At 48.6% G+C, this 23,010-nt stretch overlaps 1 protein-coding gene across 1 annotated transcript; it reads left to right on the top strand.

The window, feature by feature from the left end:
* Positions 1-3,098: 3,098 nt before the first annotated feature.
* LOC139262763 (zona pellucida sperm-binding protein 3-like) lies at positions 3,099-22,682 on the top strand. The gene is made up of 8 exons (XM_070877915.1): positions 3,099-3,230; positions 21,124-21,239; positions 21,319-21,418; positions 21,511-21,686; positions 21,775-21,886; positions 21,967-22,055; positions 22,139-22,260; positions 22,546-22,682. Exons 1-8 carry the CDS (start codon positions 3,099-3,101, stop codon positions 22,680-22,682), a joined length of 984 nt encoding a protein of 327 aa, XP_070734016.1.
* Positions 22,683-23,010: the final 328 nt, after the last annotated feature.

The raw sequence follows: 23,010 nt of genomic DNA, 5'->3' as shown, positions 1-23,010 counted from the left end.
AGCAACCAGAGTATAAAATATGACAAACCGCGGACTGGGCCCACGGATTATGCAGCAAAGTTATTTAACAATCGCTCCATCAGCCTCTCAGCTCAGACCATCCCACACCTGGGATCAGGGAGACAGTTTTGTTCAATGTTTGGAGAAACCTCTGCTGGTCTGACCCGAGTCCATGTTTATTGTAGTAAGATTTTACTCCACAACTCAACACAGACCTGGGCTCGATTTACTAGATCCTAAAATTTGTGAAGATTTTTTTTCCTTCAGTATTTAAAGAAGGAAACCATTCCTTACAGAAGGTATTGTTGGCGTATAGAGTAGAGAGACAGTGGGCAAACCAGAAAACAAAGTATCAAGTAGCAAGGACCTGTAGAAAGTCAACCCACCTCCAGCACCATCGCCTGTCCATGAGCTTCGAACTCCACTAACTGTTCCTGTACTGAGCTGCCCCTCAAGTTAGAACAGCCCATGTTCCACTCTAATCCCTAGTCCCTGTACATTGCAGATTATATTAAAGGCTATTCTCAGTCTGTACTAAATGTCTTTGGGCACCCATCCGAGCTTCTGCGACTGTTGGAGGCTGAGACACTGACACTAAAACCCCAATAGGGGGCAGTGACACTGGAGCCCACCTTGTTCCCAGACAGGAACATAGGAGTCAGAGAGCTGGCAGTGGAGAAGCTCAATGAGGGAGACAGTCCACTCACGCCCTCAGGGGAAGAGTAGGGGAATGATTGTTAGAAGCTCCTTCTCTGCCATTCTCCAGCGAGAGAGATGACAATTGGTTCAAACCCCAACCTCTGGCACCATGTGATTCCCAGCTAATCTCAGGCACTCCCCTTCACCCAGGGGAAGATGCAGCCAAACTATGGGCTGTATATTAGGGCTCTGAATAGTGCCAGTTCCATTGGCACCCAGTCACTCCATTTCCACTGCAGGGTGAATCAAATAAGCTAGAAACTACAGCAACAAACCACACCTACATGGTGATGGGCAAAATGTGCCCAGGTCAGAAATGCTGCAAGCCCATTTCTGTCCCAGTCCATACAGCCAGATCCAGGACAGGAGACACAGTGGAATGATCCCACACTTGGAAGGGTTTTGTTTACTTCACTACCAAGCTCTCCCACATTGGAGCATGAACAAAGACAGAAGATGATTTCTTGCTGTTCTCTCAGGCCACGGGAATAATTCCAGCTTAATCGACAGCTGGGGAACTTCACTTATGGAAGTACAGGAAATGGAAACATTTATATCACCGAGAGCAAGGGGCAGGGCATTTGGACACATGGTTATGGAAGACAGACAGTAGCGGTCCCGACTTGAAGCCCCAGTGCACAAGAGTTGTCAAACCAGGGCTGGAGCTCATCAAACTGGCTGGGAAGTCAAGTAAATAATGGGTCACCCCATTAGGGATGATCAATTGATCTCAAACTGGAGTGGAGTCCTTGTGAAAGGGAGACAATGGAATAACTTGGACCAATCACCAAGCTTGCACCAATCCCTCAGGGCAGTTCCACTCACCTGGAGCTCATGGACCTGTACAGTGAAGGCTGGGCAGTTACCATAGTCACAACCCAACCCAGGATAAGCTTTTAACCAGTCATTATGGGACAAGTTACCTGGACCAGTTACAACACGGGGAACCAAGGGACAGAGTGACCAATGAACAAACAGGCACAAGGTACACAAAATCAATGCTTTATTGATCATTTTATAACCAGTTGAACTGGGTTTGCTTATGTTTCCTGTACAGGAACAAGGCCATCAAAGCAGCAGAGATCAGAGAGACTGCTGTCACAGTCAGGGCCAGCATCAGGACCACCTCAGACGCCACACCTAAAGAGCAATGAGAAACCAATGGTTACTGAAGGAAATACTGAGGGGGAAATGGAAACTAGCAGTGGGCCCACTCACCCCCTGGAGACCTCTCCTGCTTCCATTGCCCAACCTCAGTAAGGGACTCAGTTGCCAGGTCAGTCACATCAGTGTCCAGAATGACCAGGGGTCCAAGTGAGGCCTCACCCTCCCACTTCAATTCAGCATCACTCCCTGCAATATCAAACATTCCAGTTAGAGAGGGTAAAGGGGGACCTCCAACATCTAGAGGATCAATGTCCTACCAGCTTCAGGTACAAGGTCCCTCCTTCCTCTGGAAGGAAAGCCCAACTCCCTCATGGCACCGCAGTCGCCCAAATCACAAGAGGCGCAAACGTCATTGTTCGATCCTTCCAATGGGGCCCAGCTAAACAAGACAATCGGTGCAACAATCAGGTTGGGCATCACTTCTCCACACAACACATCCTGAGGGAGAGAGGGGGAACTTACACATTCTGCAGCTTCTGGAAAGTACAAGCTTTGCTCATGGAATCTCTCCGATCTACTGCAGCAACCTTCAGGTGACAGGTGATGGAAATCTGAGGGATACATTCAACACCAGCCGTTAGTCCGTGAGTCCCTCCCAACATGGAGAACCCAATGGGCAGCTTCCTCTTACCAAGGAACGGTCATCATCAAAGAAGCGGAACGCATCCAGGTCAAAGTGGAGCTTGTCCAACTCACGCTCGTCTCTTGGCAACGAAGGTTGAGAAGGAGTCCTCAGCTTTGCTGTCCAGGAGGCAACTGAAGAAAGATTACAACACAGGCCATGGAGTGAATCACATGAAGCCATGGAGATGGGAACAGCTGGAGAAAGCAGAGAACTCCTTACCCATTGTAGTCAATGAAACTGTAACTCAGGGTGGAGTCCTTGTCTGGGCTTAACGTATTGACACAGCGGTCAATGTAGAGCTTCAGGGGCATGTGGTTGGTCATTGAAACAGAGGCCTCAATGTGAATGAGGTCGCCCAGGTAGTAGACAGTCGAGGTGCGCTCTGTAAGCCAGTCATCTGAAGGACAAGAGGACAACGGTTGGGGACAGTGGCTGCAACTCCCAGTGAGTGACAGGAAATCACTCCCCAGCCACCCAGCACATACCAGCCATTAGGCGCAGAGAGAATGACAGAAGCCCTTCTCCAGACTTGGTGGAGCTGAACGGGATCCAGGTGGGCTTGATCGGGTTACTGCTCACATTGCCCTTCCTGGAAAGACAAGGGACAATGTCAAAGAACATGCGTTTGATCGAGTTTTCATTCACTCAATGGTTACCTATAATAACGGCACTCAATGGGAACGACAGCTCCATTGGATCATACAATGACAGATCCAAGAGCCTTGGGGGTGTGGTTCAGGTGGGTGGTGTAGACAAGGACATTTCCAGCTATCTGAAATACATCAGGTTAAGAAATGGAATTCAGTTTTATGCAATGAAGTTCTGGTCTGAAATGGAGAACTTTCTATTCTGGAGTTAAAAATGAGGGGTGATCTCAATAAATAAGTTTAGTACAGGGTCGATGCTGAGAGTTTGTTTTTCCTGGCTGTGTGTCTAGAACTTGCAATCACAGTCTCAGGAGATGGGGTCAGCCATTTAATACTAAGAAGAGGAATGATTTCTTTATTGAGGGTTGTGAAGCTTTGAAATTCTCCACCCAAGAGGGATGTGGATGCTTATAGAGTAAATTCCAGAGGGGGCTCGATAAATTCTTCAGCACTTTGGGATATGGAAGGGAAGTGGACCATGGATCATATGGAATGGCAGAGCAGGTTCGAGGGGCTGTATGGGCTGCTCCTGCTCCTATGATGTTCTCATGTAGTCAGAAGTTGTGCAGCCTCTGCAGTTAATGCAGGGAGATTGTAAGTACAAGATCGAAACCCATTCAATGGCAAACCGACTCAAAGAATGGCTTCAATGGATAGTTAATGCCACAAGTTACCATTCATTTGGAGCACTGAATAGACTAGCTATAAGCCTCATTTAATTCACTCACATTCGAATTACAGGGAAAGTGTGCAGTTCCTCTATAGTGCATTGCATCTCAATTCTTATTCCAAGTATTCATCAACCAGATTAGATCAAACTGAATCCCTGTTAACCCGATCAAGAAGGGCAACAGAGCTGAATATCCACAAGGTATAAAAACGGAAAAGTTTGGACAAACCCAAGTGAAGGCTCAAGGACAATAGCGGTGAGATCACCAGGATGGAGAGACAAGGGAAGACCAGTTAAAGCAAAGCACAATACAGAATTCCAGAGCAAATTTGAGGTTTAAAAGCAGGAGACAGGAGTCCCCTCATCCATGCCCTCTCACCAAGAGTTGAAGTGAAGAGTGGGGACTGATCCACACAGCAAGCTTAGAGCAAGAGTTGAAGAATCACATTACCTTCACTGAGCTGCCACACTCATGGAGCCCATAGTCAAAGAGGACGGTGCGATTCGGAGAGTCGATCCCGGTTGGTCGACAAACTACTGTCCCCAGGATCAGGTCAGCAGCTTTAATCAGGTGCCTGGTTCCAAATAAATCCATGTGTACCCTGACCAGCAGGTTGTGCTCCCCACACTGCACCATCACAGTGTGCAGTGGGGACACACTGCACCCCTCAGACACACGGAGACGGGAACCAAAGGGAGGCCCAGGAGGAGGGACTCTCTGAGGCCCAGGGGTGGCCTTTACTCTTCTCCATTGAAACCTCTGGCCTCCAAACTGTCACCAAATATCAGTAGCACTGAGACCAGTGCCCTCCCTACACAATCCCCCATGATCCCAAACCACTCAACTAACCCTGCAGCACCTTTTATTTTTTTTTGTGTTTTTTTTAACTTTTTTTTTTTTTCGGGCATTGAAACCATATATTTTACACATGCCCCCTATAAAAGGGGAGGGGGACACTAAGAACCCGGCAATGAAAACAAATTAAACTTTAAAACAAATAAAATCAAATTAAAATTTGGTTGCCGAGGGTGATGATGCACTACAGTCCCTCCGGAGCCCACTTCTCACGGAAGGCCGCGAGCGTACCGGTGGACACCGCATGCTCCATCTCTAAGGATATCCTGGCCCGGGTGTAGGCGCGGAAGAGAGGCAGGCAATCAGGCTGAATGACCCCCTCGACTCCCGCTGCCTGGACCGGCTGATGGCACCCTTGGCCGTGCCCAGGAGCAGTCCTACGAGGAGGCCCTCGGACCTATCCGCTCCCCTCCGCACAGGGTGCCCAAAGATCAGGAGTGTGGGACTGAAGTGCAGCCATAAATTGAGGAGCAGCCCCTTTAAATAATGGAACAGGTGCTGCAACGTCGCACATTCAGTAAAAACATGGAACACAGACTCTTCCAGACCGCAGAAATTGCAGGCGGCCTGGGAGCCCGTGAACCAGCTTAAAAATGTATTGCACGGGACTGCTCCGTGCACCACCCTCCAGGCCAAGTCCCCGATAAATAGTGGGAGGACTCCCGCATAGAGTGCACTCCATCAGGGACCCCCGCCTCCTCCGGACGGCAAGATGGTACGCCATGGCGTGTCCGGATGGCAGACGAGGATTGCAAGGTTGAGAGTGTGCAGGAGCAGCCCGTACAGGAAAGCCCTCCGCGCAGAACTGAAAGGCACGGAGGGGATTTCCCCGAGGCGGCTCAAGTTGTGAGGCGCCGGTTCCCGAGGGAGGTTTCGGGGTTTGGCACCGATCAGGAATTTCGTACGGATGGGGGTCAGTTCGGATGGGATCTCCCCACATGCTTGAGCCTCCTTGACACACCAAACGGAGTCAGGGCCCAGTGCTGTTTTTAGCGACTCGATGGCATCGGCCGCGTGGCGGCGGCGGCCAAATATAGGCGCCGTGCCAGCATGTCTGGCGCCATTCAGCCCGCTCTTCCGCCATCGAGCAGGTCTCTGACCCTGGTCACCTCGCCAGCCACAGCCCTCTCGTCCGCCTGCCACCTAAAACCTCGGTCATGGACGTAAAGATTCCTGAGCAGCGGCTCCTGCAGAACAGCCGCCACTCCAGCCGGTGGAGAGCTGCGCTTGGTGGAGACTTTGTTCCAGACCCTGGTGAGTTCCTTGTAAAAGACAGGCAGCTCCTGGACGGCGGTCCTGACGACCCCCAAGCTCACAAACAGGAGCTGCGTGTCGTAGTTGAGGCTGTGCTGCTGGCGGAAGAAATACGTCGCCAGCGCACGTCACCAAGGAGGGGGCTCGACGTAAAGGTATCTCTGCAGGGTCTGAAGATGGAAAGTCGCTAGCTGGGTGCTGACGCACACCAACGACTGACCACCCTCCCTAAGCGGGAGTCTCAAGACTGCGGCAGAGACCCAGTGCTTCCTGTTGTTCCAGAAGAAGTCCACCAGCTTCTTCTGTATCTTGGCGACAAACGCAGGGGGAGGGGTCAAATGACCAGCCGGTACCACAGCATGGTGGCCACCAGCTGGTTTATGACTAGCGCTCGACCTCTGTAGGACAGCACTCGGAGCAGTCCTGTCCAGCGCCCTAGCCGAGCGGCGACCTTGGCCTCCAGCTCTTGCCAGTTCGCCGGCCAGGCTTCCTCGTCGGGGCTAAGGTAGACTCTCAGATAGAGGAGATGGGTCGTGCTCCAGGCAAAAGGCCTGAGCTCCTCCGGCAGGGAGTCCACCCGCCACTGACCCACCAGGAGTCCGGAACATTTCTCCCCGTTGACCTGCGGAGGATGCGGCCGAGTAAATCGCCTAGCATTCACGCATCCTCCGCAGGTCAACGGGATCCTCGACCGTGAGGAGCACGTTATCGGCGTAAGCCGAGAGGACGACCTCCACGCCCGGCCCTTGCAGAGCCAGTCCCGTCAACCTCGTCCGCAGGAGGCGCAGGAAAGGCTCCACGCAAATGGCATAAACCTGGCCGAACATGGGGCATCCCTGGCGCAACCCTCTTCCAAAGCGAAGGGGTGCCTTCAAAGACCCGTTAACCTTAATCAGACACTCCGCGGCGGCGTACAAATGTCGGATCCGGGCAACGAAGTGCATCCCGATCCCGAAAGCGCGCAGAGTTCCCAACAGATAGTCGTGATGCACCCTGTCGAATGCCTTCTCTTGGTCGAGAGATAGGAAGGCGACCGACAGACCAGCCTCCTGGGAATGATGGATGAGGTCCCGGACCAGATGGATGTTATCGTGGATTGTCCGGCCCAGAACCATGTAGGACTGGTCGGGGTGGATCATGTGGTCCAGCAGGGCGCCAATGACTCCATGAGGCAGTGCTGTACTTGAACTGTAGCGACCTTAGTCTTTTATTGGTAACTCAAGAATGAGGATCACACCTGGTGGCCTGCCTTTTATACTCGGCCAGGCACAACTGTACAGGTAACCTACAAGTCTCCCACTGTAGTGCCCTCTGGTGGTACATCATATGTAATAGTACCAGCAATAAACATGTAGGATACATGACGGGTCTGGCCTGAGATACTGCTGCACCTCGGTGATGGGTCCAAGCTATTCCATTGGCTCCCTTTGTTCTGTGGCTATGACGACTATTTCCCACACCGGCTTCAAATTCCAGTTTGGCTGGAAGTCAGTTGATTTGAAACAACAGCTCCAGCCCTGGGTTGAAGACTCTTGTACAGGGCTCTGGGCTTCAGGTAGGGACCTGTGACCACTGCACTTCTCTGTTCTCTAACCAAGTGTGTGCAAAGGCCGTGCCCCCTAACACTGGGAGGGATAATATAAACAGTCACATTTGCTGCCCTATTAAATTGAGTTGTAGTGAAGTTCTCCACATGCTGTTTAGTCTGGAATCAAACTTCTTCCCATAACATGGTGGATTTGAGGGCATTCTCCATAACCCTCAAATGACTCCAGGTTATTGCATTTCTGCCTCCAAGTTTGATCTAAACTATAAATAGGAGACAGTGTGGTGCGACCGTTAATGCCTATTAGACTGATTGATGGGCAGTGGGAGCAAAGCAGATTTTCCTGTAAGATGCAAATAGGCACGTTAGAAGCTGGAGGTTGACCCTGAGTCCATACCTGAAACGTTCAGCTCTCTCGTCAGATACTCATCGACCTATTGTCTACTCTCAGGATTTACTCCACTGATTTCTGGGTTCAGTCTTTCCCTCTGCCTTCCTGAGGGGCTCACAGGGAGAGACAATACATGGGTCACAGCCTGCCCAGGGTGGTTCCAGTCAGGCACTGTGGGTACTGAGGGCCTGAACACACTTCAGATACAGCACCAAATGCAGAGAATTAAAATAAACTTGTACAATAATCGCTCGAGTTTTTTTTCTTGGTTTTTTTATTGAACGGATGATGGAATGTCCTGGCTACCAACGGGTCTATCACATAACAACTGGTCTGCGTACAGCGTGCACACAAAGCACGTCCCTCCATTGGGAGAAATCTAAAGACTACATTGCCCAGACTGCTAACAGTAGGTGGCAAGAACCCTCCCCCATCCCGTGCCCGGAATATGCTGAGGTGACCCTCCATCATTCTGCCCATCTATTCCCTGTCGCTACGATTCTCCATCATGCTGTGGCTTAGTGGGTCGCACTCTGACCTCTGAACTCACTGGTTGTGGGGTCAAGTCCCACCTCAGAGATTTGAAGGACAAAATTCTAGGCTGACCCTCCCAGTGGAGGGAGTGCCACATGTTGGAAATGTTAAACCACGGCCCATCTGCTCTCTCAGTTGGATATAAAAGATGCCCTGGCACTATATCATCTTCCCAGTGTCCGGGCCAATATTTATCCCTCAATCAACAGCACTAAAAATGATTATCTGGCTATTATTGCATTGTATTATTGTGGTGAATGTGTGAATGGAGTTCCATTGCAGGAAGTAAGCCTGTTGTATCAGTAAATTCAAGAGCCAGTTTGGTAAGTATGTGGGGAAATATTCGTCAGAAGGATATGAGAGGTATTTATTGGCTATAATCTTTCCTAGAAATTGAGATTGGCCAGATGGACCATTATAGTCTTTCTGGGTCTTTGTTGGCCCTCTACATACTTAAAGAGAAGGGGTAAGCCATATAGGACCGAGATGCGGAGAAACTTTTTCACCCAGAGAGTTGTGAACCTGTGGAATTCTCTGCCACAGAAAGTTATTGAGTCCAGTTGGTTGGACATATTCAAAAGGGAGTTAGATGTGGCCCTTATGGCTAAAGAGATCAGGGGGTATGGAGAGAAGGCAGGGATGGGGTGCTGAGGTTGCATTATCAGCCATGATCATATTGAATGGCGGTGCAGGCTTGAAAGGCCTGTTCCTGCACCTATTTTCTATGTTTCTATGTTTCTAAATGGAGAAAGATTGTAAAGTGCTGCAGTACAGCGGGACCTGGGGGTATTGTGCATGAAATGGCAGTAATCATGGGAGATTTTAACCTACATATCGATTGGTCAAATCAAATCGCATGGGGTAGCCTGGTGGAGGAATTCATAGAATGCATACGGTATTGTTTCTTAGAACAGTATGTTACAGAACCTACAAGGGAGCAAGCTATCTTTGATCTGGTCCTGTGTAATGAGACAGGAACAATAAACGATCTCCCAGTAAAAGATCCTCTCGGAATGAGTGATCACAGTATGGTTGAATTTGTAATACAGATTGAGGGTGAGGAAGTAGTGTCTCAAACGAGCATACTATGCTTAAAAAAAGGGGACTACATTGGGATGAGGGCAGTGTTAGCTAAAGTAGACTGGGAACACAGACTAAACGGTGGCACAATTGAGGAACAGTGGAGGACTTTTAAGGAGCTCTTTCATAGTGCTCAACAAAAATATATTCCAGTGAAAAAGAAGGGCGGTAAGAGAAGGGATAACCAGCCGTGAATAACTAAGGAAATAAAGGAGAGTATCAAATTAAACACCAATGCGTATAAGGTGGCCAAGGTTAGTGGGAAACTAGAAGATTGGGAAAATTTTAAACGACAGCAAAGAATGACTAAGAAAGCAATAAAGAAAGGAAAGATAGATTACGAAAGTAAACTTGCGCAAAACATAAAAACAGATAGTAAAAGCTTTTACTGATATATAAAACGGAAAAGAGTGACTAAAGTAAATGTTGGTCCTTTAGAAGATGAGAAGTGGGATTTAGTAATGGGAAATGTGGAAATGGCTGAGACCTTAAACAATTATTTTGCTTCGGTCTTCAGAGTGGAAGACACAAAAACCATGCCAAAAATTGCTAGTCACGGGAATGTGGGAAGGGAGGACCTTGAGACAATCACTATCACTGGGGAGGTAGTGCTGGACAGGCTAATGGGACTCAAGGTAGACAAGTCCCATGGTCCTGATGAAATGCATCCCAGGGTATTAAAAGAGATGGCGGAAGTTATAGCAGATACATTCGTTATAATCTACCAAATTTCTCTGGACTCTGGGGAGGTACCAGTGGATTGGAAAGCAGCTAATGTAACGCCTCTGTTTAAAAAAGGGGGAAGACAAAAGGCAGGTAACTATAGGCCGGTTAGTTTAACATCTGTAGTGGGGAAAATGCTTGAAGCTATCATTGAGGAAGAAATAGCGGGACATCTAGATAGGAATAGTGCAATCAAGCAGACGCAACATGGATTCATGAAGAGGAAATCATGTTTAACTAATTTACTGGAATTATTTGAGGATATAACGAGCATGGTGGATAGCGGTGTACCGATGGATGTGGTGTATTTAGATTTCCAAAAGGCATTCGATAAGGTGCCACACATAAGGTTACTGCAGAAGGTAAAGGTAGGCGGAGTCAGAGGAAATGTATTAGCATGGATGGAGAATTGGCTGGCTAACAGAAAGCAGAGAGTCGGGATAAATGGGTCCTTTTCAGGTTGGAAATCGGTGGTTAATGGTGTGCCACAGGGATCGGTGCTGGGACCACAACTGTTTACAATATACATAGATGACCTGGAAGAGGGGACAGAGTGTAGTGTAACAAAATTTTCAGATGACACAAAGATTAGTGGGAAAGCAGGTTGTGTAGAGGACAGAGAGAGGCTGCAAAGAGATTTAGATAGGTTAAGCGAATGGGCTAAGGTTTGGCAGATGGAATACAATGTCGGAAAATGTGAGGTCATCCAACTTGGAAAAAAAAACAGTAAAAGGGAATATTATTTGAATGGGGAGAAATTACAACATGCTGCGGTGCAGAGGGACCTAGGGGTCCTTGTGCATGAATCCCAAAAAGTTAGTTTGCAAGTGCAGCAGGTAATCAGGAAGGCGAATGGAATGTTGGCCCTCATTGCGAGAGGGATGGAGTACAAAAGCAGGGAGGTCCTGCTGCAACCACACAGGGTATTGGTGAGGCTGCACCTGGAGTACTGCGTGCAGTTTTGATCACCTTATTTAAGGAAGGATATACTAGCTTTGGAGGGGATACAGAGACGATTCACTTGGCTGATTCCGGATGAGGTGGTTACCTTATAATGATAGATTGAGTAGACTGGGTCTTTACTCGTTGGAGTTCAGAAGGATGAGGGGTGATCTTATAGAAACATTTAAAATAATGAAAGGGATAGACAAGATAGAGGCAGAGAGGTTGTTTCCACTGGTCGGAGAGACTAGAACTAAGGGGCACAGCCTCAAAATACGGGGGAGCCAATTTAAAACCGAGTTGAGAAGGAATTTCTTCTCCCAGAGGGTTGTGAATCTGTGGAATTCTCTGCCCAAGGAAGCAGTTGAGGCTAGCTCATTGAATATATTCAAATCACAGATAGATAGATTTTTAACCAATAAGGGAATTAAGTGTTACGGGGAGCGGGCGGGTAAGTGGAGCTGAGTCCACGGCCAGATCAGCCATGATCTTTTTGAATGACGGAACAGGCTCGAGGGGTTAGATGGCCTACTCCTGTTCCTAATTCTTATGTTCTTATGTTCTTATGAAACACAAAAGGATAGTATGCAGGAACGGCAAGTGATCAGGAAGGCCCATGGTATCTTGGCCTTTATTGCAAAGGGGTTGGAGTATAAAAGCAGGGAAGTCTTGCTATAGCTACATAAGGTATTGTTGAGGCCACACCTGGAATACTGTGTGCAGTTTTGGTTTCCATATTTACGAAAGGATATACTTGCTTTGGAGCAGTTCAGAGAAGGTTCACTAGGTTGATCCCGGGGGTGTGGGGGTTGACTTATGAGGAAAGGTTGAGTAGGTTGGGCCTCTAAATCATTGGAATTCAGAAGAATGAGAGGTGATCTTATTGAAATGTATAAGAGATAAGGAAAGGCTTGACAAGGTGAATGCAGGGAGGATGTTTCCACTGATGGGGGAGACTAGAACTAGAGGGCATGATCGTGGAATAAGGGGCCACCCATTTCAAAGGGTCGTAAATCTGTGGAATTCGCTGCCTCAGAGAGCTGTGGAAGCTGGGACATTGAATAAATTTAAGTCAGAAATAGACAGTTTTTTAAATGAAAAGGGATTATGGGAGTGGGAGGGGAAGTGGAGCTGAGTCCATGATCAGATCAGCGATGATATTGAATGGCGGGGCAGACTACTCCTGCTCCTGTATGGCCTACTCCTGCTCCTATTTCTTATGTTCTTATGTTCTTATGTTGTCGCTTACAACGATGTCAGACAGACCATACGTCGCAAACATGACACGAAGGCTCTCAATGGTAGCTGTGGATGTGCTGGATGACATGATTGTACACTCTATCCACTTGGAATAAGCATCCGCCACAACTAAGAACACCTTTCCCAGGAAGGGACCTGCAAAGTCGATGTGGATCCTGGACCATGGTTTAGATGGCCACGACCACAGACTCAGTGGCGATTCCGCTGGTGCTTTACTAAGCTGCATGCAAGTGTTGCACTGATGCACACATGATTCCAGATCAGAGTCAATTCCAGGCCACCATACATGAGACCTGGCAATGGCTTTCAACATGACAATACCGGGATGCGTGCTAGATAGATCATGCACAAATTTATCTCTGCCATTCTTAGGCATAACAACACGATTACCCCTGAGTATACAATCTGATTGAATGGATAGTTCGTCTTTGCGATGGATGTAAGGTTTGGTCTCCTCACACATTTGCTTGGGTATGGCAGACCAATCACCACTAAGGATACAACTTTCACAACCGATAATATCAGGTCCTGGCTGATCCAGGTCTTAACTCGTTGGGCCATGACAGGGGTTCCTTCACTTTCAAAAGCGTCCATGACAAACAGTAGGTCTGCTGGTTGTGGCATTTCCACCTCCGGTGTGGGCAACGACAGACGGCTCAAGGCATCGGCACAATTCTCAGTGCCAGGTCTATGGTGAATGACATAATCATAAGCGGATCATGTCAGCGCCCACCTCTGGATGCGGGACGATGCATTGGTATTGATACTTTTGTTTTCCGCAAACAATGAAATGAATGGCTTGTGATCTGTTTCCAGTTCAAATCAAAGACCAAACAGGTACTAATGCATCTTTTTAACCCCATACACGGAGGCTGAAGCTTCTTTCTCTACCATGCGGTAGGCTCTTTCCACCTTTGACAAAACTTTTGAAGCATATGCAACAAGTTGCAATTTGCCCGACTCATTAGCTTGTTGGAGCACGCAACCAACTCCATATGACGAAGCATCACAGGCCAATACTAGATGCTTACACGGATCATAATGTACCAGCAGCTTGTTAGAGCAAAGCAGATTAGTAGCTTTCTCAAGAGCTCTATCTTGAGACGCACCCCAAACCCAGCCTTTTCTTAGCAGCGCATGCAGTGACTCTAATAAAGTGCTCAATCTAAGTAAGAAATTACCGAAGTAGTTGAGTATACCAAGGAATGAACGCAGCTCTGTCACATTCTGAGGCTTGGGTGCATTTTTGATGGCCTTGGTTTTCGAGTCCGTAGGCCTGATACCATCAGCAGCAATTTTCCTCCCGAGGAATTCGACTTCTGGTGCCATGAAGAAGCACTTCGGGCGTTTCAGTCTGAGTCCCACTTTGTCCAGACGATGTAGAACCCTGTTCGACGGAGTCACGACCTGTGACCAGTATGTCACCTTGGAACATGACGGTTCTGGGGACGGACTTCAGTATACTCTCCATGTTCCTCTGAAATATGGCTGCAGCCGAATGAATTCCAAAAGGGCACCAGTTGTAGAGCAACAGTCTTTCATGAGTGTTGATGCATGTAAGTTTCTTCGACGTGTCGACCAGCTCGTGTGTCATGTAGGCTGACGTCAGATCTAGTTTTGTGAACAACTTCCCCCCGGCTAGCGTTGCAAACAGGTCATCAGCCTTCGTTAATGGCTATTGCAGATGGCACTAAGCTGGGTGGTGATGTGAGCAGTGAGGAGGATGCTAAGAGGCTGCAGGTTGACTTGGACAGGTTAGGTGAGTGGGCAAATGCATGGCAGATGCAGTATAATGTGGATAGATGTGAGGTTATCCACTTTGGTGGCAAAAACATGAAGGCAGAATATTAGCTGAATGGCAGCAGATTAGGAAAAGGGGAGGTACAACGAGACCTGGGTGTCATGGTACATCAGTCATTGAAAGTTGGCATGCAGGTACAGAGGCGGTGAAGAAGGCAAATGACATGTTGGCCTTCATAGTAAGGGGATTTGAGTATCGGAGCAGGGAGGACTTAATGCACTTGTACAGGACCTTTGTGAGGCATCACCTGGAATATTGTGTTCAGTTTTGGTCTCCTAATCTGAGGAAGGACATTCTTGCTTTAGAGGGAGTGCAGCGAAGGTTTACCAGACTGATTCCCGGGATGGTAGGACAGACATATGAGAAGAGACTGGATCGACTGGGCCTGTATTCACGGGAGTTTAGAAGAATGAGATGGAATCTCATAGAAATATATAAAGTTCTGATGGAACTGGACAGGTTAAATGCAGGAAGAATGTTCCCGATGTTGGGGAAGTCCAGAACCAGGGGTTACAGTCTAAGGATAAGGGGTAAGCCATTTAGGACCGAGATGAGGGGAAACTTCTTCACTCAGAGAGTTGTTAGCCTCTGGAATTCTCTACCGCAGAGAGTTGTTGATGCCAGTTAGTTAGATATATTCAAGAGGGAGTTAGATATGTGGGAGTTTGCTGTGCGTAACATGGCTGCCGCGTTTCCTACATTAGTGACGACACTACAAAAAATGCTTCATTGGCTGCAGAGAGCTTTGGGACATCCTGAGGTCATGAAAGGTGCTATATAAATGCAAGTCTTTCTTTTACGAGGTCTCTTAGTGGTGATATGTCCTTACTATACAGTACAAATGCACACGAGGCCCATACTAGAGAGAAGGTCACTCTGTGACCAGTAACCTTTATTAGCCAGCACTGAAGTGGAGAAGATGGGTGGAGCTTCCCCTTTTATACCTGAAAGTCCAGGTTAGGAGCGTCTCCCACAAGTTCACCACCTAGTGGTCAGTGTTCTCACGGTGTACAACTTAGGTCAGTTTATACATGGATTACAATGACATTTGAATACATGACATCACCTCCCCCCCCCAAAGTCTTATAGGGATCACAGGTTGAGTCTCTCCGGTGGTTTACGCTGCCTTGTAGAGCGCCTGATTGGGGCTCCGGTTGTTGGGCGCTGGCCTGAGTGTCTGCTGTTTGAGGTGCCTCAGGCATGTCCGGACTGCCCACAGTGACTGGGCTCTCCTCCACTTGGTTCCGGTGTTCGGTCACCTGTGGTGGAGTGAGCTCTACATCGTGTTCTTCCCCTGCTTCTTCCATGGGGTTGCTGAACCTTCTTTTTCTTTGATCCACGTATTTGCGGCAGATTTGTCCATTGGCAAGTTTAACTACCAGAATCCTATTCCCCTCTTTGGCAATCACAGTGCCTGCGAGCCATTTGGGCCCTGCAGCGTAGTTGAGGACAAAGACAGGGTCATTGACATCAATACATCGTGCCCTCGCATTCCCGTCATGGTAGTCACATTGTGACCGGCGCCTGCTCTTAACAATTTCATTCATGGTGGGGTGGAAAAGAGATAACCTGGTTTTGAGCATCCTTTTCATTAGCAGCTCTGCAGGTGGAACCCCTGTGAGCAAGTGTGGTCAGGATCTATTGGCCAACAGTAGGCGTGATGAGCAGCTTTGTAGGGAACCCCCTTGGATTCTGAGCATCCCCTGTTTGATTATCTGCACTGCTCGTTCCACCTGGCCGTTTGAGGCCGGCTTGAACAGTGCCATTCTGACATGGTTAATGCCATTTCCTGCCATGAAGTCCTGGAATTCAATGCATGAAAAGCACGGGCCATTGTCACTGACCAAGACGTCCGGTAGACCATGGGCGGCGAACATTGCCCGTAGAATTTCTACCATGGCAGAGGATGTGCTTGAATTGAGAATGTTACACTCAATCCATTTGGAATAGGCGTCTACTACAACCAAAAACATTTTTCCCATGAAAGGACCTGCGTAGTCCACATGGATGCGTGACCATGGCTTGGCGGGCCAGGACCAGGGGATAAGGGGGGCTTCCCTGGGTGCGTTGCCCAGCTGAGCACACGTGTTGCACATGCGAACACAAAGTTCCAGGTCTGCATCTATCTCTGGCCACCAAACGCGTGATCTGGCAATTGCTTTCATCATGATAATGCCCGGGTGATCATTGTGGAGTTCTCGGATGAACGCCTCTCTGCCCATCTGGGGCATGACTACTCGGTTTCCCCACAGTAGGCAATCGGCCTGAATCGAGAGTTCATCCTTGCGCCTATGAAACGGTTTAAACTCCACAGGGCATGCCCCGTACATGGCTGCCCAGTCCTCATTCAGGACACATCTCTTAACTAAAGACAGTCGCGGGTCTTTATTTGTCCAGACTTTAATCTGACGGGCTGTCACAGGTGAGCCTTCGCTTTTGAAAGCTTCAGAAGCCATGACTATCTCAGCATCATGCTCAGCTGCCCCCTCAGTGGTGGCTAGTGGGAGCCTGCTAAGTGCATCGGCACAGTTTTCAGTGCCCGGTCTGTGCTGAATTGTGTCGTCATTGGCGGATAACGTGAGTACCCACCTCTATGCGTGGCATTTATGGCCTTGTTGTCGGCCAAAAGGGATGTTAGGGGTTTGTGATCTGTCTCCAACTCAAATTTCCTGCCAAACAGGTACTGGTGCATTTTTTTTTTTACTGCATATACACACGCTACCGCTTCCTTTTCTACCATCCCGACACCCCTTCCTGCCTGGGACAGACTTCTGGAGGCATAAGCTATCGGCTGTAACTGACCACTGGCAGTCACATGCTGCAACACACACCCGACCCCATAGGACGACGCATCACACGTTAAAACTAGTTTCTTACATGGATCATATAACGTTAACAGTTTGTTGGAGCATAATCAATTGCGTGCTGGATCAAAAGCTGTTCCCCCGGATCCAAATCGCGACCTTTGCGTAGGAGCACATGTAGCGACTCTAACAGCGTGCTCAATTTGGGAAGAAAGTTACCAAAATAGTTCAGGCGCCCCAGGAACGAACACAGCTCCGTCGTGTTACGGGGTCTGGGTGCTCTCTGGATCGCTTCCGTTTTGGATGCAGTAGGTCTGATCCCCTGTGCTGCAAACCTCCTCCCCAGGAATTCTACCTCTGGAGCTAAGAAGATGCACTTCGCCTTTTTCAGTCGCAACCCTACCCGGTCCAATCTGCGTAGCACTTCCTCCAGGTTGTGGAGGTGTTCTTCAGTATCGCAACCCGTGATGAGGATGTCGTCCTGAAAAACCACCGTCCTTGGAATTGACTTGAGGAGGCTTCCCATATTTCGTTGAAATATCGCGGCGGCCAAACGAATCCCGAACGGACATCTGTTGTACTCAAACAACCCCTTGTGTGTCGTGATGGTGGTCAGCTTCTTTGACTCACTCAACAGCTCCTGGGTCATGTAAGCTGAGGTCAGGTCCAATATTAAAAATCGTTTGCCACCGGATAGCTTCGCAAAGAGGTCCTCCGCTCTCGGTAGCGGGTACTGGTCTTGGAGTGACACCCGATTGATGGTGGCCTTGTAGTCGCCACATATCCTGACCGACCCATCTGCCTTGAGCATCGGCACGATCGGGCTCGCCCAGTCACTGAATTCGACTGGAGAGAAGATGCCTTCCCTCAGCAGGCGGTCCAATTCGCATTCTATCTTTTCCCGTATCACGTACGGCACCGCTCTGGCCTTGTGGTGTACTGGCCTGGCGTCCGGGTTTATGTGAATCACTACCTTGGTCCCCATGAAAGTGCCGATGCCAGGTTGAAATAATGAGTCAAATTTGTCCAGGACCTGTGAGCATGATAATCGCTCCACAGAAGAAATTGCATTGACATCGCCCCATTTCCAGTTCATGACAGCAAGCCAAATCCTCCCCAGTAGTGCGGGATAGTCCCCCAGGACAATCCAGAGTAGCAACCTGTTCTCCGAATCTTTGTGAGTCACAACTGCCATGGAGCTGCCTAGCACCGGAATGATCTCCTTTGTATATGGCCGTAGCTGTGCGTCAATTAGCAATAATTGTGGCTCCCGGCCTTGGACACCCACAACCTTTCGAACTGTTTGATACTCATCAGGGACTGGCTGGCCCCCATGTCTAGCTCCATTAATACTGGGATGCCATTGAGGAGCACTTCCATCATTATCGGTGGTGTCCTGGTATATGAACTGTATATATGCTCCACATGAACTTACTGAACTTCAGCTTCCAGCGATTTCCACCTTTGGGTTCGACGACATGATGGGGCATGTCCGATTGCCCTTGTCTGCCTAGAGAACTGTGTGCCATGTTAATAATGTTGACTCCCTGGTCGCTTGCCGCAGTTGAGCCAAGATTTTTGCCATAAATCATTCTAGTCTCTTTCTCCCCTGAGATAATTGTCAGGGCTATCAGAGCCGTCGCTTCCAAGGTCAGGTCTTTGGTCTCAATCAGTTTCCTGAAAACCCCAGCGTGCCCAATGCACTCAATAAAAAACTCTCGTAGCATCTCCACTCTGCATGCATCTGGGAACTTACATAAGCTCTCCACTCGCCGGAGGTCTGCCACGAAGTCTGGAACACTTTGCTTTCTCGCCGCCGATGCGTGTAAAACCGGTGTCACGCCATGTGCATGCTGCTCGCCGGTTTAAGGTGTTCCCCGCTCAATTTACTGAGCTCTTCAAAAGTCTTGTCCACCGGCTTCTCTGGTGCTAGAAGGTCCTTCATCAGTGAGTACGTCTGGATCCACAAACCGTCAGGATATGAGCCCTGCGCTTGTTGGCCGAATCCTGTCCCAACCATTCCTTAGTGACACAACTTTGCTGTAGTCTCTCAATAAAGTCATCCCAATCATCACCAACACAATACCTCTCTTCTGTGCTGCTAGTGGCCATGCTCGCGTGGTTGAAATCCCAGTTTCTCGTCGCCAATAATAATTCCTTACTATACAGTATAAATGCACACGAGGCCCATACTTGAGAGAAGGTCACTCAGTGACCAGTTACCTTTATTACCAAGACCTCAAGAGCTAGACAGTGGGTGGAGCTTCCCCCTTTATACCAGAAAGTCCACGTTAGGAGTGTCTCCCACAAGTTCGCCCCGTGGTCAGTGTTCTCAAGGTGTATAGCTTAGGTCAGCTTATACATGGGTTACAATGACAGTTGAATACATGACAGTTCCATTCGCAACTCCTCAGATAATGGAGCAGTCCCTGCCCACATTCCTTTTGTTTTGTAAAAAGGACATTTTATGTTTTAGATCCTTTGTCCGTTGTGCCACCTTAAATGTGTTCCTGTGTAGATGCCACTGGGACAAACCATGTCACTGTGAGGCATCAATGACAAAAGCCTTGTTAGACGATTGTATTAATGGTGCTCTTCAAAATGAGCCCTTGTGGGGCTGATTTTTGTCAGGTGACACCGGGCCACTCACTGCCACTCCTATTGGTCCAATGTACATCGGCCCGCTTGGCAATAAATCCATCGGTTCTGTCATTGGGTAGAAATTGTGGAGATTGGGGCCAGTTAATTGGCTCAATGTTGCTGCTTCTGGTATCATTGGTGTCAGGTGACTGCAGCTTGTGTGTATAAAAGGTGCTGGTTGAGGGCTGCAGTGATAGTTGAGTGGTTTGGGATCATGTAGTGAGGGCACTGGTCCCAGTGCTGCTGTTTGTCCTGCTGATATTTGGCGACAGTTTGGAGGCCAGAGGTTTCCATGGAGCAGAGTCAAGGCCACCCCTGGGCCTTGGAGAGTTCCTCCTCCTGGGCCTCCCTTTGGTTCCTGTCTCTGTGTGCCTGAGGGGTGCAGTGTGCACACTGTGATTGTGCTCCCCACACTGCACTATCTGCTGGTCAGGGTACACGTGGATTTATTTGGGACCAGGCACCTGGTTAAAGCTGCTGACCTGACCCTGGGGACAGTAGGTTGTCGGGCAACCGGGATCGACTCTCCGAACCGCACCGTCCTCTTTGACTATGGGCTCCATGAGTGTGGTAGCTCAATGAAGGTAATGTGATTCTTCAACGCTTGCTCTAAGCTTGGTGTGTGGATCAGTCCCCATGCTTCACTCCAACTCTTGGTGAGGGTGCATTGATGAGGGGACTCCTGTCTCCTGCTTTTAAACCTTAAACTTGCTCTGGAATTCTGCATTGTGCTTCGCTTTAACTGGTCTTTGCAAGTCTCTCCAACCTTGTGATTGTGCCCCTATTGGCCTTGAGCATTCACTTGGGTTTGTCCAAACTTTTTTTCTTTGGGATAATCTTCTGGATTGTCAGGTCAATGGGGATTCAGTTTGAGCTAATTTGGTTGACTCTTTGATGAATACTCGGAATATGAATTGTGATGGTGCACCAAAGTGCAACTCCACACTTTCCCTGTAATTTAGAATGTGTGAAATAAATGAGGCTTCAAATTTGTCTATTCAGTGCTCCAAATGAATGGAACTTGTGTCTTTAACTATTCAGTGAAGATGTTCCCTTGAGTGAGTTTTGATCTTGTGCTTGCAATCTCCTGCATTAACTGCTGAGAAGCAGCCCATACAATCCCTTCAAACTGCTCAGCCATTTTTTAAGATCTAGGCTGCTCTTCCCTTCCATATCCCTCAGTGCTAAAGAGTTTATTGAGCACTTTGTTTTGAATATAGTCAATTAGCATCCACAGCCCTCTTGGGTAGAGAATTTCTAAGGTTCACAACTCAGTGAAGAAATTACTCTTCCCCCTCAGTGATAAATGGTGGACCCCACCTCCTGAGACTGACCAAGTTCTAGACACACTACCAGGGGAAACAAACTCCCAACATTGACCCTGTAAGAAGCTTGATATTGAGGTTGCTTCATTTGTAACTCCCAAATCTAAAGTTCATTGCATAAAACTGCTGTTTGCCATTTCTGACCCTGGTGTTTTTCAGATGGCTGGAGATTTCCTGGTCTACACCACCCAACTGAACCACACTCCCAAGGCTCATGGATCTGTCATTGTGCGAACTGATGGAGCTGTCATTCCCATTGAGTGCTGCCATTATAGGTAACCATTGACTGAATGAAAACTCGATCTAATGCATGTTCTCTGACGTTGTCCTAAAATGGCTCCCTTGTCTTTCCAGGAGGGGCAATGTGAGCAGTAACCCGATCAAGCCCACCTGGATCCCGTTCAGCTCCACCAAGTCTGGAGAAGGGCTTCTGTCATTCTCTCTGCGCCTAATGGCTGGTATGTGCTGGGTGGATGGGGAGTGATTTCCTGTCAACCACTGGGAGTTGCAGCTACTGTCTCCAACCCTTGTCCTCTTGTCCTTCAGATGACTGGCTTACAGAACGCACCTCGACTGTCTACTACCTGGGTGACCTCATTCACAGAGGCCTCTGTTTCAATGACCAACCACATGCCCTTGAAGCTCTACATTGACCGCTGTGTCGCTACGTTGAGCCCAGACAAGGACTCCACCCCGCGATACAGCATCATTGACTACAATGGGTAAGGAGCTCTCTCCTTTCTCCAACTGGTCCCGTCTCAATGGCTTCACTTGATTCACTCCATGGCCCGTGTTTTAATCTTTCTTCAGTTGCCTCCTGGACAGCAAAGCTGAGGACTCCTTTTCAACCTTCGTGTTGCCAAGAGACAAGCTCCACTTTGACCTGGATGCTTTCCGCTTCTTTGGCGATGACCATTCCTTGGTAAGAGGAAGCTGCCCATTGGGTTCTCCATGTTGGGAGGAAGTCACTGAATAACGGCTGGTGTTGAATGTGTCCCTCAGATTTTCCTCGCCTGTCACCTGAAGGTTGCTGCAGTGGAGCGGAGAGATTCCATGAGCAAAGCTTGTACTTTCCAGAAGCTGCAGAATGTGTAAGTTCCCCCTCTCTCCCTCAGGATGTGTTGTGTGGCGAAGTGATGTCCAACCTGATTGTTACACTGATTGTCTTGTTTAGCTGGGCCCCATTGGAAGGATCAAACAATGATGTTTGCGCCTGTTGTCATTTGGGTGACTGCGGTGCCACGAGGGAGTTGGTCTTTCCTTCAAGAGGAAGGAGGGACCTTGTACCTGAAGCTGGTAGGACATTGATCCTCCTAGATGTTGGAGGTCCCACTTTACCCTCTCTAACTGGAATGTTTGATATTGCAGGGAGTGATGCTGAATTGAAGTGGGAGGGTGAGGCCTCACTTGGACCCCTGGTCATTGTGGACACTGATGTGGCCGACCTAGCAACTGAGTCCCTTACTGAGGCTGAGCAACGGATGCAGGAGAGGTCTCCAGGGGGTGAGTGGGCCCACTGCTAGTTTCCATTTCCCCCTCAGTATTTTCTTCAGTAACCATTGGTTTCTCATTGCTCTTTAGGTGTGGAGTCTGAGGTGGTCCTGATGGTGGCCCTGACTATGACCACTGTCTCTCTGATCTCTGCTGTGTTGATGGCCTTGTTCCTGTACAGGAAGCACAAGCAAACACACTTCAACTCGTTATCAAATGATCAATAAAAGTTATTGTGTATCTTGTGCCTGGTTGTTTTTTTCTGTCTCCAATGCATCCAAGTGTAGAATATGGAGCTAGTTAGCGCTTCAGCAATCCTCCATCAGATCCCTGTGTTGGTGTAACTGGTGCAGGTAACTAATGGCTGGTAGAAGCTTATCCAGGGATATGGTAACTGCCCAGCCTTCAGCGTAGATCCATGAGCTCTGAGTGGAACTGGCCTGAGCTACAGGCATCTAATCCCATGCTGTACCTGCCCTGGGACTGTTTGATGGGATAGCATAGAATCATAAATTTACAGCATGGAAGGAGGCCATGAATTTTGGCCCATCGTGT

The sequence above is a fragment of the Pristiophorus japonicus genome, chromosome 4 (assembly GCF_044704955.1).
Source record: "Pristiophorus japonicus isolate sPriJap1 chromosome 4, sPriJap1.hap1, whole genome shotgun sequence".
NCBI lineage: Eukaryota > Metazoa > Chordata > Chondrichthyes > Pristiophoridae > Pristiophorus > Pristiophorus japonicus.
This window is presented reverse-complemented; position numbering and strand designations above follow the sequence as displayed.